This window comes from Myotis myotis, unplaced genomic scaffold (genome assembly GCF_014108235.1).
Source record: "Myotis myotis isolate mMyoMyo1 unplaced genomic scaffold, mMyoMyo1.p scaffold_m19_p_1, whole genome shotgun sequence".
Classification (NCBI taxonomy): Eukaryota; Metazoa; Chordata; class Mammalia; order Chiroptera; family Vespertilionidae; genus Myotis; species Myotis myotis.
Genome location: NW_023416313.1, coordinates 95,740,804 through 95,753,539, shown reverse-complemented (window position 1 = coordinate 95,753,539; position 12,736 = coordinate 95,740,804). Strand labels below are relative to the sequence as shown.

General features: G+C 36.0%; 1 protein-coding gene across 10 annotated transcripts in view; it reads right to left on the bottom strand.

Annotated features, from left to right (window-relative positions):
• The window catches only part of NEBL (nebulette), a 378,693-nt gene that overhangs the window by 52,864 nt on the left and 313,093 nt on the right, over positions 1-12,736 (bottom strand). For 8 of the 10 annotated variants that reach the window (XM_036345417.1, XM_036345436.1, XM_036345387.1 and 5 more), the window contains 5 exons: positions 11,952-12,056; positions 9,945-10,052; positions 6,357-6,467; positions 3,507-3,617; positions 1,345-1,455 (listed from right to left, as the gene is read on the bottom strand). The exons of the other annotated variants lie outside the window; for them this stretch is intronic. In XM_036345417.1, coding sequence (XP_036201310.1) covers positions 1,345-1,455; positions 3,507-3,617; positions 6,357-6,467; positions 9,945-10,052; positions 11,952-12,056 — 546 coding nt within the window. The remainder of the gene's footprint in view (positions 1-1,344; positions 1,456-3,506; positions 3,618-6,356; positions 6,468-9,944; positions 10,053-11,951; positions 12,057-12,736) is intronic. 10 annotated transcript variants of the gene reach the window in all.

Genomic DNA, 12,736 nt, shown 5'->3' with positions numbered 1-12,736 from the left:
TCATGCACTAGGCTTCTAGTATATACATAAATATAGATCTGGAAGGCTCTACCACAAGTTTATAACAATGGCTATCTCTCAAGAAGAGACAAGAATTAGGGTCAGGGTGAAAGGAGGTTTGTAAGACTTGTTCAGCATGTATTTCCCCTCTGCCATTTCTAAATGGAACAAATATTGGTCAAGAATTCTATGCCAACCCCATGTTTTTATCTAAACCAATTATGGCCATCCCATCCCCCCTGGCAGTCACTCCCCTGGCAATGAGTCAGCTACCTCCACCCTCCAGATATCCAGAGTGGGAGTCAATCCTGAGCCAGCTCTTCTCATTGCAAGTGCCATGTTATAACTCTCAGAGCAGCTCCACTGAAGCATCTTCATTATCAGCTTGGAGATAAGTAGTGCCCCTTAACCTGTACCCCCAAATTTCTCTTTACATATATTTCTCACAAAATCATCTCTTCCCAACTACTCTCCAATCCACCAACACTTTTATATTCTTGAAAGTTTGGGGGGAATTTCAAGAGGTATGGAACCAATTCGGGAACATATCCTTTGAAAAATACACATATAATCTGATGCCTACAACTTTGTTACCTGATATGTATCATATCATCACCTCTAAGCCAAAACTCCTAAATTAACATCCTGTCATTACATGTATTACATGAAGAGGAAATGGTATTAGACAAAAGAACATGGTCATTGAGGACATATAATACCCCAACCCCAAATGCTGACTCTGTAGAAATTACAGGAATGGTGATGAGGTCAACAGAGGATATTTTGAGGACATGCAACCAAATCACGCAGAAATGGCTATCAATGACATGCTAGAGTCTTCATATGTGATTTTCAAATTCTGCTCAGAAAGTTGGAAACAAAAAAAAGGAGATGTATGTACTAATTTGTAATATTTTAAGCAATAAAACAAAATTTAAAAGAAAAAAAGAGAAAGTTGGAAACAGAAATTTCAAGTAGCACATGATCCATCCTTAAAGAAAAAGGAATATGAAAACATTTATCATAGCCTAGAATCTAGGCCCTAGATTAACAGGAAATTGGTTGCATTATAGGATAAGGTAAGATGTGCGTACATGCACTTATGTGTGTTTGTTATATTAAAATGCCTTCCCCAAAATTTTCTTTGATATATTTAAAGGAAATGAGCCAAGCAGAAACTGTAAGTTTTCAAATAAGCATGATGATTTGAAATGGTTTCCATTCCAAACTGTTAAATTAGTCACAGAAAGCTTTGCAAAATTCCAGGTACTAATCCAGTTGCTAATATGATTTGTTAGGCTCTGAAATATGATTCTGTAGGTCTGCATCACTTACTCTACTCACCTCTGAAGCTATCTCTGAAGCTTTTTTGGCATGTTGTATTTCAAGGGTATCAATGCCAACGTGCATTCCTTTCCCTTTAATTTCTGACTCCAGGTCTTTCTTGTATTCTTTCTGAAAAACAGCAATATTTACAACATTCAGACACTCAGGGGACGATCATGTTTGTATTCAATGATACCAAAAAAAAGGCTTAACATATATATAAAGAAAAGAAAAAGAAAATACCACAGCGAAGTGCTATGAATGATCACCTAGAACTAAAGTCTCTGAACCTCTTAGAACTCTCATCACTATTCTCACTGAAAAAAGTATATAAAGTTCTGAAGACTTTTACTGTAAATAGGCAGTGAGAATCTTCACTGACAACTGTCCTGGGGTCTGGAGGACAGGGAGGCAGGTTTAAGTGAGTGGATGCTGTAAAAAGACTGACTTTGAGGCCCTGACAGCTGTGTGACACTGGAATGTTTCTTAACATTTCTGGTTCACTAATATGCAAAATGGGATAATGAATGGGATAATGATTCCTCATGAAGGATCACTGTGAGGGGTATTCAATAACTGATAGCATCTTCTGGTCTTTCACTCCTCATCCTATGCACTAAGACCTGGTTTATTGCTGCTCTAGTCACCATCTTACCATTCAACTGCATTTGCCTAGACTCTGCCACTGAGGGTTCAAGACAATTTTTTCCAAATATTATGACAAAGGATTGTATTTGTAAGTCTACGCTGGATATGTCACCATAATAAATGAATTTGTAGAAAAGTATTAATGTAGGAATATGCAATGATAATATGAGCCAAAGATGATGGTGAACAACTGTTATTTTTGCCTGACTAGTATCCATTCCTCCCTCTTCTGGCAAAAAGTTCCATAATTTTCTTTTCAGGAATTACCTGTAACCCTTCTCAATCCATACACTTTGGGTTGGTTGATTTTCCTACTCTCCACATATATTTGTAAATCCACTAGAATGCTTTTAATGGTTTCTTTAATTTATTTAAAGAACGGGAATATGGTCAAAGATGAATGTAAATTTTTTAAAACACATAACAACTTAGAATATTTTACACTTAAAACACTGTTAAACTACTTCAGAAGTTAACTATACAAGTGGATGACCAGGAGAACCATCTGAGGTCATCAGCACAGTATAGTCCCCTGACCTTAGACACAATTACTGGGTCAGGTGTGGGCACAGGATAGAAGCTGATTTGGTGAGAGTCAATCTTTGGACTTAAATTATAACTACAAGAATTCAGATGCTCACTTCCCACTGGGATTACTGGCCACAAATATAGTTATCTTGTCATTAAGAGGGGCTATCACTTAGAGACAGCCTCCCAACAGTGAAGCAGCAGAGAAGATAATGGGACTAAGAATGGGGAAGAGAAACATTTGAATTCCAACCTGAAGGAAACATGATCTTTGGACTTCTCTAGTCAAAACCCAAAACATTTCCTTTGTTGCTCAACCCAGTTTGCGTTGGGTTTCTGTCATTTGCAATCTGACTAACAGGGTCATCATCATCATCATCATCGCCACAGTTTATTAACAAAAGGGTATAAAGCTTTGGATTTTTTTCACTGCTAAATTCAGCCATATTCTCCTCAAAGCACAGTGCCATTGTTTGATACCAAATTTCATGATGTAAAGTGAGCAGTGGCTACTTCCATGTTAATAAAGAGATTTAAGTAGACTCATACAGCATTCTATGCAAGGATTGGGAGAGTTGGTTTGTCAGCACGTGAACATTTAAGCTGCAGTTACCACTAGACTGTGATAACACAACTCCCTAATCTTCTGCCCTTTAATTACTTAAAAGATCAAGTTATAGCTCATAAACTCATATTGGTTTATAATATAGATTTGTCTCTAAAACGGGCAAATAGTCATTTTTCTCATACTATATAAAAAGAAGATAATGAGCATCATTTAAAAAAATCATTGATTAGGAAAAGACTACTAGGACATAGCTACTCATGATCATCTTACACATAAAAGTTGTGGACTATATAGAATATATATATTTTATCTATAAAAATGTCTATTATATTTTTATTTGTACCTATTAAAAAATACAAAATCTTTGAGAAAGATTTATAGATGACAAATCAGCTAAAAGTTCATACATTCCCCGCTGTAAAAGAAATATACTCACCTCACTAGCTATTTCAGAGGCTCGTTTTGCTCTTTGAACATCAAGAACTTCTGAATTAAGTTCCATTCCTTTCCCTTTTATTTCATTTTCCAAATCTTTTCTATATTCCTTCTATGATATAAAAATAATACAATCTGAAATTTATTGGGAATCTCTTTAATCTTTACACAGTTTTATTTATTTTCTAGAAACCACAGAAAGGAGAAACTATTTCTAGGAAAGAATGAATCAGACTCCTGAGCATTCATGCTCCTTATTTCCCACAGAAAGTTTCTCTTTGAAACATGTTTAGAGTGGCTTCCACTATTATCCGTCTTTTCCCTTTCATCCTTTCTTCCGATATACTTTGGTACCATATTGGTGCCACATTTTTAAAAATATCTTTCTTTCAAATTGTGAGGACGATCTTAGGAATACATGCTTCTTTTTATTTTTTGAAGTATTTTGCAAAAACTGTCTATAAAATATGAATCACCAAAAGAACATAGTTGAAAAGAATGAAAAATTACAAAATCAAATGGATTGGTGTAGCCAAAGTTTTAAAATAAGTTTCCATTTTATTCAAAGCTCATAAAGCTAAATAATTTCCTAGTTAGTTAATAATGTAATGTTTGAATATCACCTATTTCAATATTATATTTTAAGTAAATCTAAATGTTTTTACTAACACGTGTAATAACTTGAGTTTTTTTGTACTAATGAATTTCTTGTTTTCTTACTAATCACATTATGAAAATACCTTAATCCAATTTGACTAAGTTGCACTTATGGAAGATGAAACTTTCTTTAGTGATAAGAAATCATGTTCCAGTTCATTCTAGGTTTTGCTTCCTGTTATTTTCTCTTTGTACACTATAATGATGTTAGCTGGTCCTCTGCTTAACTAATAGCCTACAAGACATTGTAATGACCTGCATGTAAATTTGGAAAGAGCTCTAAGCGTCAAATGACTTGTAGAAAAGAGTTACTTTAATAATTTGGTTATGCGACCTTCAAGAAGACTTTAAGTAACTGACCTTGATTTCCACATGGACAAAATTAAAATTAAAATACTGATCTACCAATGTTAAAGGCTAATGGTGAGAATCAAATGAAATGCAGCATAAAATGATATTTTGAACACTCTAAATGGCAAGATATATGTAAAAACCATAATAAAGTAAAAAAATGAAAAGACTACTTAAAGCTAAATGCTTCACTTAGAAAGGGAAGTTACAATTTCATTAAGTGACTAAAAGTACCTTTTTAAAATTAGACATCTCTATAACGTAATTAAAAGTTTTTTAATTATAGACTTCTGGGCCTTTTTCTATTCTATACATGCTGAATCAATAAATCTAAAAAAAAAAAATTCACTCAGAAAGAGGAATAAAAGAAAAAGGTAATGATATACTATTAAAGTCATTAATGGATTCAAAATAGAGCTCACATTGTCATTTGTATGTAAATTATGAAAGGATTCCCCTTTTAAAAAATCACATAAGTAGTGGATATTTCTTATGTTTTTAAAATATGCTTTTATTGATTTTTTAGAGGGAGAGGAAGAGATATGGAGAGATAGAAATACCAGTAAGAGAGGAACATCAATCAGCTCCCTCTTGCACGCCCCCTACTGGGAATCAAGCCAGAAACCCGGGCATGTGCCCTGACTAGGAATTGAATGGTGACCTCTTGATGCATGGGATGGCACTCAACCAAATGAGCCACACCAGCTGGGCAAGAGTAAATATTTTTTTAAATGGAAATCAATAAGAGTAGGAAGTTGCCACTTGATTAGCTTTCAACTTCAAAATACTTTATAGTAATGAAAGTGAGCAAAGATAAGGTAGCAAAAGAACTCTTCCATAAATTATACACCTATTACAGCCCAACATATATTACAACAGTGAATCACATTAAATGTGTAAAAGCAGTCAAAAGATAAAGCCCAATTGGCACTTCATTTTTTAAATGATGCACTTCTATGTAGGTAATTATACACTCTTATTTCATTGGTTTAAGACATTTCATTCAAGAATAATTTCTTCAGTTCAAAATTCAGCATGAAATGGAGGTCTTTAATGCTTTCCCTTAATGTAAAAAGAATCTATTTAAATAGAGAGTTGGAAGAGCTCCAAGCTACTTTGTAACCATTTAAAAAAAAAAATCTACTCAGAGGGAAGGTAGGGGTGGGTGGGTAGGAAGAGATCAACCAAATAAATTGTATGCATATATGCATAATCCATGGACACAGACAATAGCGTGGAGAAAGCCTGGGGTGGGGACCAGGGTCAGGCTAGAAGGGGTTAATGGGGGTTGGGGGACATATGTAATACTTTCAAAAATAAAGATCTAATTTAAAAAAATAAAACTTAAAAAAAGGAGACAAAACGTTTAAACAAGGGATAATCAGTGAGCATGGTATTTCTATTAGATTTGAGGACCTTAATGTTCAATAAATTTAATACACTAATTGTGCGCCAAATGCACCACTAAATTTAAAGGGAAACCCTGCTGAGAATAAAATAAAAAAATGGACATAAGTTCTTGTGTTCAATGTGCTAAATATATCTTCCCCGACTCAGAACACAAACCACTTATAAGTAATGTACCATTTATCCAGACCTTCACACATGAGCACCTTATTTCTAATATCAACTGTCATGAGAATGCTGCAGGGGAGTTTGAGACAAAGCTGGTTCTAATATGGAAATTAAAAACTCTATTAGTAAAGGTCAAAGTGAGGGGAAAAGTAACAGATTAATATCTGAAATTCATTGAATTAATAGAGAATTGTTAAATAAATACTTCCAGGGTTATTCCTTTAGTTTTTAGTTTCTTTTGCAATAATGGTAAATATCAGGATCATACCTCCTTCAGTAAGTTGGTGATGTACTTTACATGCAGAAATTCTGGAGTCTTGTCTAAATCCAGTGATGACCTTCCTTTAATCTCTCTCTCAAAATCCTCTCTGTAAACTCTCTGTTAAATAAGATCACATAATTTTTAAATTAACAACATACTAGTGCCTGTTGAAAAGATATTAGAACAAGAGTCCCCAAAATAAAATTGATATTTTCCTTATGCAATATTACCACCTCAGTCTTCTTATCAACAGGGAAATAACTCCAACTTTATCATAAATTTCAGAATTCTACAAACAACAGTAGAATCATCAAGTACCAACTCTCTCTGGGAAAGCATTCTGAGTGAGGCTGCTTAACATCTTATTGTCTGTTATTGTTTAGCGTCAGCCCATTTGTGGAGGAGAACCAAGAAAGTTGGCTATGCGATTGGACCACCTGACTGGTTCACTCAGTAAAGAGTGGATCCATCCACTAGAAGAAAAATCTGGCAGCATGGAAGCCCATTCCAACCAAAGCAGCATTAATGTTCATGTCCTCATCATCCTTTTCACTGTCTGTGTTTTGTGAATTCAGAAAAGACAATTTATAAAATGTACTGGAGGCAGGAGGGGAAGATTTTCCTTTACTGATTTTGGCATTGAGAATATTTCTCTAGCGTCAGAGTTTGATACGAATTAAGTTACACTGTGAGGAGAATCTTATCTTGAACCTGGGAAATGATTCTTTAAGTAAGTGTTCCCGATAAGAAATGAAAGATGCCAACAGTATCTTGGAGAGCCTAAATCCAAACCCACACCTGTCCTTCTGACACTCTGACACCCTTCGGCTATGGTTTTCTAAACTCCACACATCTGCAAATCAATAATAACCCACAGTATATGACTATAAAGACATTCTAAATAAATATCCATTCATGTGAAATATTTACCAAACAAGAGCCAAAATTTACCAGCTAAATATTTGATTCAAATTGAATCACAAAGATAAAAATAAATTCTGCATGAGATTGCCATAAATGCAAAATGAAAAGCTATTTCCAGGTTCATTATGTACTTATTACAGAGATAGGCAATTATAGAAAGAAATTCTCCATACCACAAGGGAGGGTAAGAGAACAGGCCGTCTCCTCACCTACATTTGTGCTACATATTTAACAAATCTAAGAATAGCCAGAGAAAAATCCACAATGGATCTTCCATAAATACCGAAACTACCAAAGCTAGATAAGAAGTTGTATTGAGAACATTCTGAGTTAAAGGAACTATAGACATACCAAAGAACAATAATGAAAAGTTGTCCTATAGGGCTCAATCTAGGGCATTTCCAGGCCCAAAATGAGTCTTTAAAAAAGTGAAATATAAATATGTGTGTATTTATATTATTTCAGATACTTCACTTCAAAAAACCCTTCTCTTCTGAAAAACAATTATTTGACTTAAGTAAGTCATTAAGGAAAGTTGATTATGACTAAAATTGGCCAATATATGACTAAGGAGATTTGTACATTACTAAGGAGGTGTGTGTGTTGCGGGGGGGGGGGGGAGGACCTGTAGAATGCTTTTTGTTAGGAGAGCTTTATTTGTGAAACAGAAGACAAATAACTTTTCAAAACCAGATTTAGAGATTTCTTCTAGCACACAGTGATTCATCCTATATCTGGTATTAGAAGAAAGTGAGAGAAGCATAATTATAGGCCATAACAAAAACGTGAGTGGCTTTTCCTGAGATGATCAACACTTAAGCTTTACACATAGGAGGCTGGCTCCCCAAGAAGCTCATGGTCAAGTTGACCTCTTAGTCCTAAACATCAACTCTTTGTATCTAATTCATTGCTCCTGCATCTAAATACATTTTTCATATCCAACTTCATCTAACATGTTTAGACATTTTATTTTTCTATCATAAAATGTATATGCTAAATTACATAGAATAAATTTCATATTATAAATTGTTATAGTATAAATTTGGTCCAACGTTATTTTCTGTTGAAAGATTTCTTTCTCCTTAAGCCCTGATAAGCAGAAGCATAATGCTGAGCCTAAAAATCAAATAGCCAGTGTCTGTCATTGAAGGGAAACACGTCTTAGCCTCTGCAAATGAAGTTCATCTGACTGATTTTATTTTGTCAGTTCTTGATATTTAATTTTCCTTTTGTGCTGTGCAGCCACAGCAACGGTAAAAGCCAAGTGCCATCTATCAGACTTCAAGATTTGCACAAGGAAACATGCTACGTCGAATGTATAGCACTTGTTCAGGACTGAGGGCACCGTTGAAGTCCTTGTCATCTACACAGTGAAATTTGAACATGGGGGATCTTTTCTCTTTCAAAGGACCATCCTCAATGGAAAAAAAATAAACTGAGCAGTTCATGTAAATTAAGACAATTTGGTCTAATTTTCCCATTGATTTTTTGAGAAGCACATATCTATATGTTTTGGAGTATTTTAACTGGCTTAAGAAGATGAAAAATATACGTAATTATTTTCTCTTCTCTTGCTTGAAGAAAAAATTAAACAACTTAAGATTATTCAACAAGCCAGTCATATCTGAGGACCCTTTCTCTGAGAAGATGAATTATAACATCTCAACAAATAGCATCTATAATGTTTATGAAATCCTTACGAGTTTTATTGTCCAGAGTTCTCATTTCTCCTTGTTTTCCTGTTGTTATTGGAGAACAGAAAAGGTCTTGTCCATTGAGCCTTCCTGAAGTGGAGCACTGGGGTGTGATCAGCTGATACCACTGCCCGTTATTTTTAACCTTTTGAAGGAATAATCTTGTTGTACCCACATAATTGGGATGTTGGCTGCAGACAAAACTTTCTGAGTTTGTGTGGGAAACAGTTTATTGTCTTCACTATCTGATAAGCATAGACAGAGAACCCTCCCCCCACCCCTCCCCCCAAGGCTGGGTGCCTTTGAAGCCCTAGCAAAGGTCGGAGCTAGGCGCCACCTCTGTTTGTCCAGACAGTGGTAGCTGAAACTACTCCCCCATTTATTATTATGTAAATCCTTGCTCATGGGCTAGTCTGCTTGTTACTAGGGGGTCACCTGCCTAAGGGCTATGCTATGGGTACATCCCAGAATCAATAAAAGCTTGGTGAGGCCTGAGCACGGGTGGAAGTCCTTCCCCTTGAGTTGGACTTGCCCACCTGGTCCCCCAATATTTCCAAATTATCTCTTGTCTTTTCTCTTTCATTTGTGTGCGGCTCTGCTTCCAGTTCCTGAACCCTGACCCACGCGGGACGTGGGAAGGAAACACTCAACAGTTTGGTGTCTCTTCCCTGCCCCCCAACCCAAAATAGGAAAAAGAAAAAAAAACAGGAACAGAAGAAATCATCCTGGGACAAGACAAAACCAGTGAGGGGTATATGTGGATGAGACTTAGTATAGCTTAAGTGGAGAATGAAGTGGGTAAGTGGGGGAAAAACTTATGACTTTGCCCACATGGACATAGCCTATGATTTCCTCGGTCTCCTTGTGCAGGGTCCTCTAGACCCACTAAACATTCTGAACCACTTCCCTGGTTCCTTTTAAATGATAAAACATCAAGTATGTGTTGAACAGTTGAAAACAAACCAAAGGGACTCGCCTCACTCTGCATCTTCTGGGCCTCCTTTGAAGCTTGATATGATGGTGTCTCAACAAATTCAAGCATCGATTTCCCCTTATTTTTTTCATATTCTTCTCTGTACTTAACCTTTATTGAAAAAATATAAAAAGCATATAAAGCTCACGAGCCCTTATGCAAATAGACCAAAGTAAAATAAGTATGTCCCAAATTGATCATTTTTCTAAAAATCACATTATTCTGGTGTGCAGGTTGATCCCTGAGTTCCCTGTAGTTAATGACATGCAAAGAAAGAGGTAAGATATATATATATGAAACTTATGAAGAAACAAAAATAACTTATAATTACTAAATAAGGTAGTTCTAGGACTTGAATAAAGGATTTAAATAGCTGGCATGGCACATATAGATACATATCATATACATGGGGCTATATATGTATATACACATATACTAGTATATAGAAAGACAGAGAGCGAGAGATCCTGTGATAGCTGGAATGCCTATCAGTAAAGCATGAACAAGAGGGAAAACATAGTTGTGATTCTCTCTCTTTTTGTCAAAGGGATGACAGTATTTTCTGGGATTGCTGAATTTTTCCATAGACATTAAGTAAAACACACATAGAGCTCTTCTATGATTTCTTTCAGTTTCACTAGGCATCATTTAATAACGAGAGTTCATGCACAGGTGGGGTCCCTCCCAGCAGATCAGGGCCATCTTGCCCAGTCCTAATCGGGGCCAATCAGGGCCAATTGGGGCCAGCTAGTCACGGGGAGGAACCATGGGAGGTTGGTTGTGGGAGTGCACTGACCACCAGGGGGCAGCTCCTGCGTTACACCCTCTCACAGTCTGGGAGAGAGGGGACAGGGGGCCACAGTGGGAGGGGCTGGGCAAGTGCACAGAGGATGAGCCGAAACCCACCCCTGTGCCCACCACAGCCTCACAGCCCACAGTTCCTTTCAAGGTGCATGAATTCGTGCACTGGGCCCCTCGTTAAAATATATATATGCTCTCAAGGTAATTGGCTTTTTAGCAACATTAAAATTACAAAATTAAAATCATAGAAAAGTTTTATCATGATTCATTTCATTCAGAAATGTACTTTCATTTACATTCTATGTTTAATAATTAATAAAATTATTTCTTAAGTTGCATAATAATAATTTTAATGATAATTAAATCCAAAAGAAATTTTTCAATACTTAGAACTTTACTGTACCAGGAAACTTAACAAATTTTAAAATTCCTATTTGTAGGCATATTTTTGTTTCAAAGAAGTATGACAGAGTGATCAATGAAAGTGTTTTAATTATAATAACATACTACATTAAGATAAAATTTTACAGAAAAAATAAAATGAAAATAAGAATTGTAAGAGAAAAATATCAATTTCTATATCTTAAAGAAGAGCTAGTTTGTGTATTTTTTAAATAATGGATGTGGGTATCATATCATTATCAAATTTATGTTCCACAGGATACATTTAAAAGAGTTTTGCAAAATTTAAATTAATAGATGTTGGAATGACATATTTTTCAACTATTGGAACTCAGAACAAAAAAAAATACATAGATACCAACTTCAAAGTGTGCAAGAAGGAAAATATTTTTAAACATTTGTTCAGGGAGTACATAGAATTTCACAATTGAAATAAACATTAATGTAGACTATACTGGCAAGATATAGTTTTACCATTTTCATAATATGAAAAATTATCATAAACTTTGTGCCTGGAAAATTTATTTTGCAGCACAAAATGACAAATCAGTACACAATAAAAATTTAAATCATGAGATTTGATCATCATTTAACACATATATTGTAAGTTTTAAATTGTGTGGATTTACTGTTATGTTATAGAATGGCTGCACACTGAAACATGATTTAAGCTTCCCAAACTCAATAAATACTGAGAGAAGAGTGTCTGAGGTTTTCAAAAGCAACACGTGTCTTCAGCAGCTTCACGCTCTTGGTGGAGGTGCAGGGCCGTGGGAGGTCAGGGGTCCAGGCTGGGGGGGCACATACCTGACTCTGCAGGATGGCGTTGCCTTTGTGGTGCAGGTGATCTGCAGCGTCCGAATCAAAATGATACATGCCTTTGTTTTCCTCAAAAATCTTCCTATACTCTCGCTAAAACAGAGAACGTGAAAATTAATTCAGAATAAAAGAGGCTGATTAGAGTAACTAATACTTAGGAATGCAAACTGAAAAACACAAGCCAGCAAGAGCCGGAAAGCTCCCATCTGCCGTCGGCTCGGTCATGTGGATGTCTAGCAGTGAGCTAACCCGACAATGCCAGGTAGACCAGCTCTAGGTGGCCAACGTGAACAGCGTATGAAATACTCAAGAGAAGCAGAGGACAATTATGCTGTAAATACAACATAAAAGACAGTCACAACGCTGGGAGTGGCAATGGAAAAGCCGGGCATGAGACTAGAGTACATAGGCAAGGCGAGCAAAATGGAGGCCAGTTGTCCTGTCCTTATCCTAGAACAGGTGTGTGTTTAACAGCATCTAAAAGAAGAAAGAGCAGAGGAAAGTCGGAGGGAGGCAGACAGAAAGAAGCTGTGTACTTCTCAGCCATGAGGAAAGTGGATGCTCATCGGGACAATGAGAGAGTGAGAAATGATTCAACTAATTGTCCCAACGGAGAGGTTAGGGGGTGTCTGAGAGAGAAACTGAGAAACTAGAGACAGTCGATTGAAATTTTAGGGTAAAGAAAGTGAATTAAGACTATTTAGATACACAGACAAAACAGTGAATTTGGAAGATACCAGAATGGCTAAGCATGCCAAATTTGGCAGCTATAG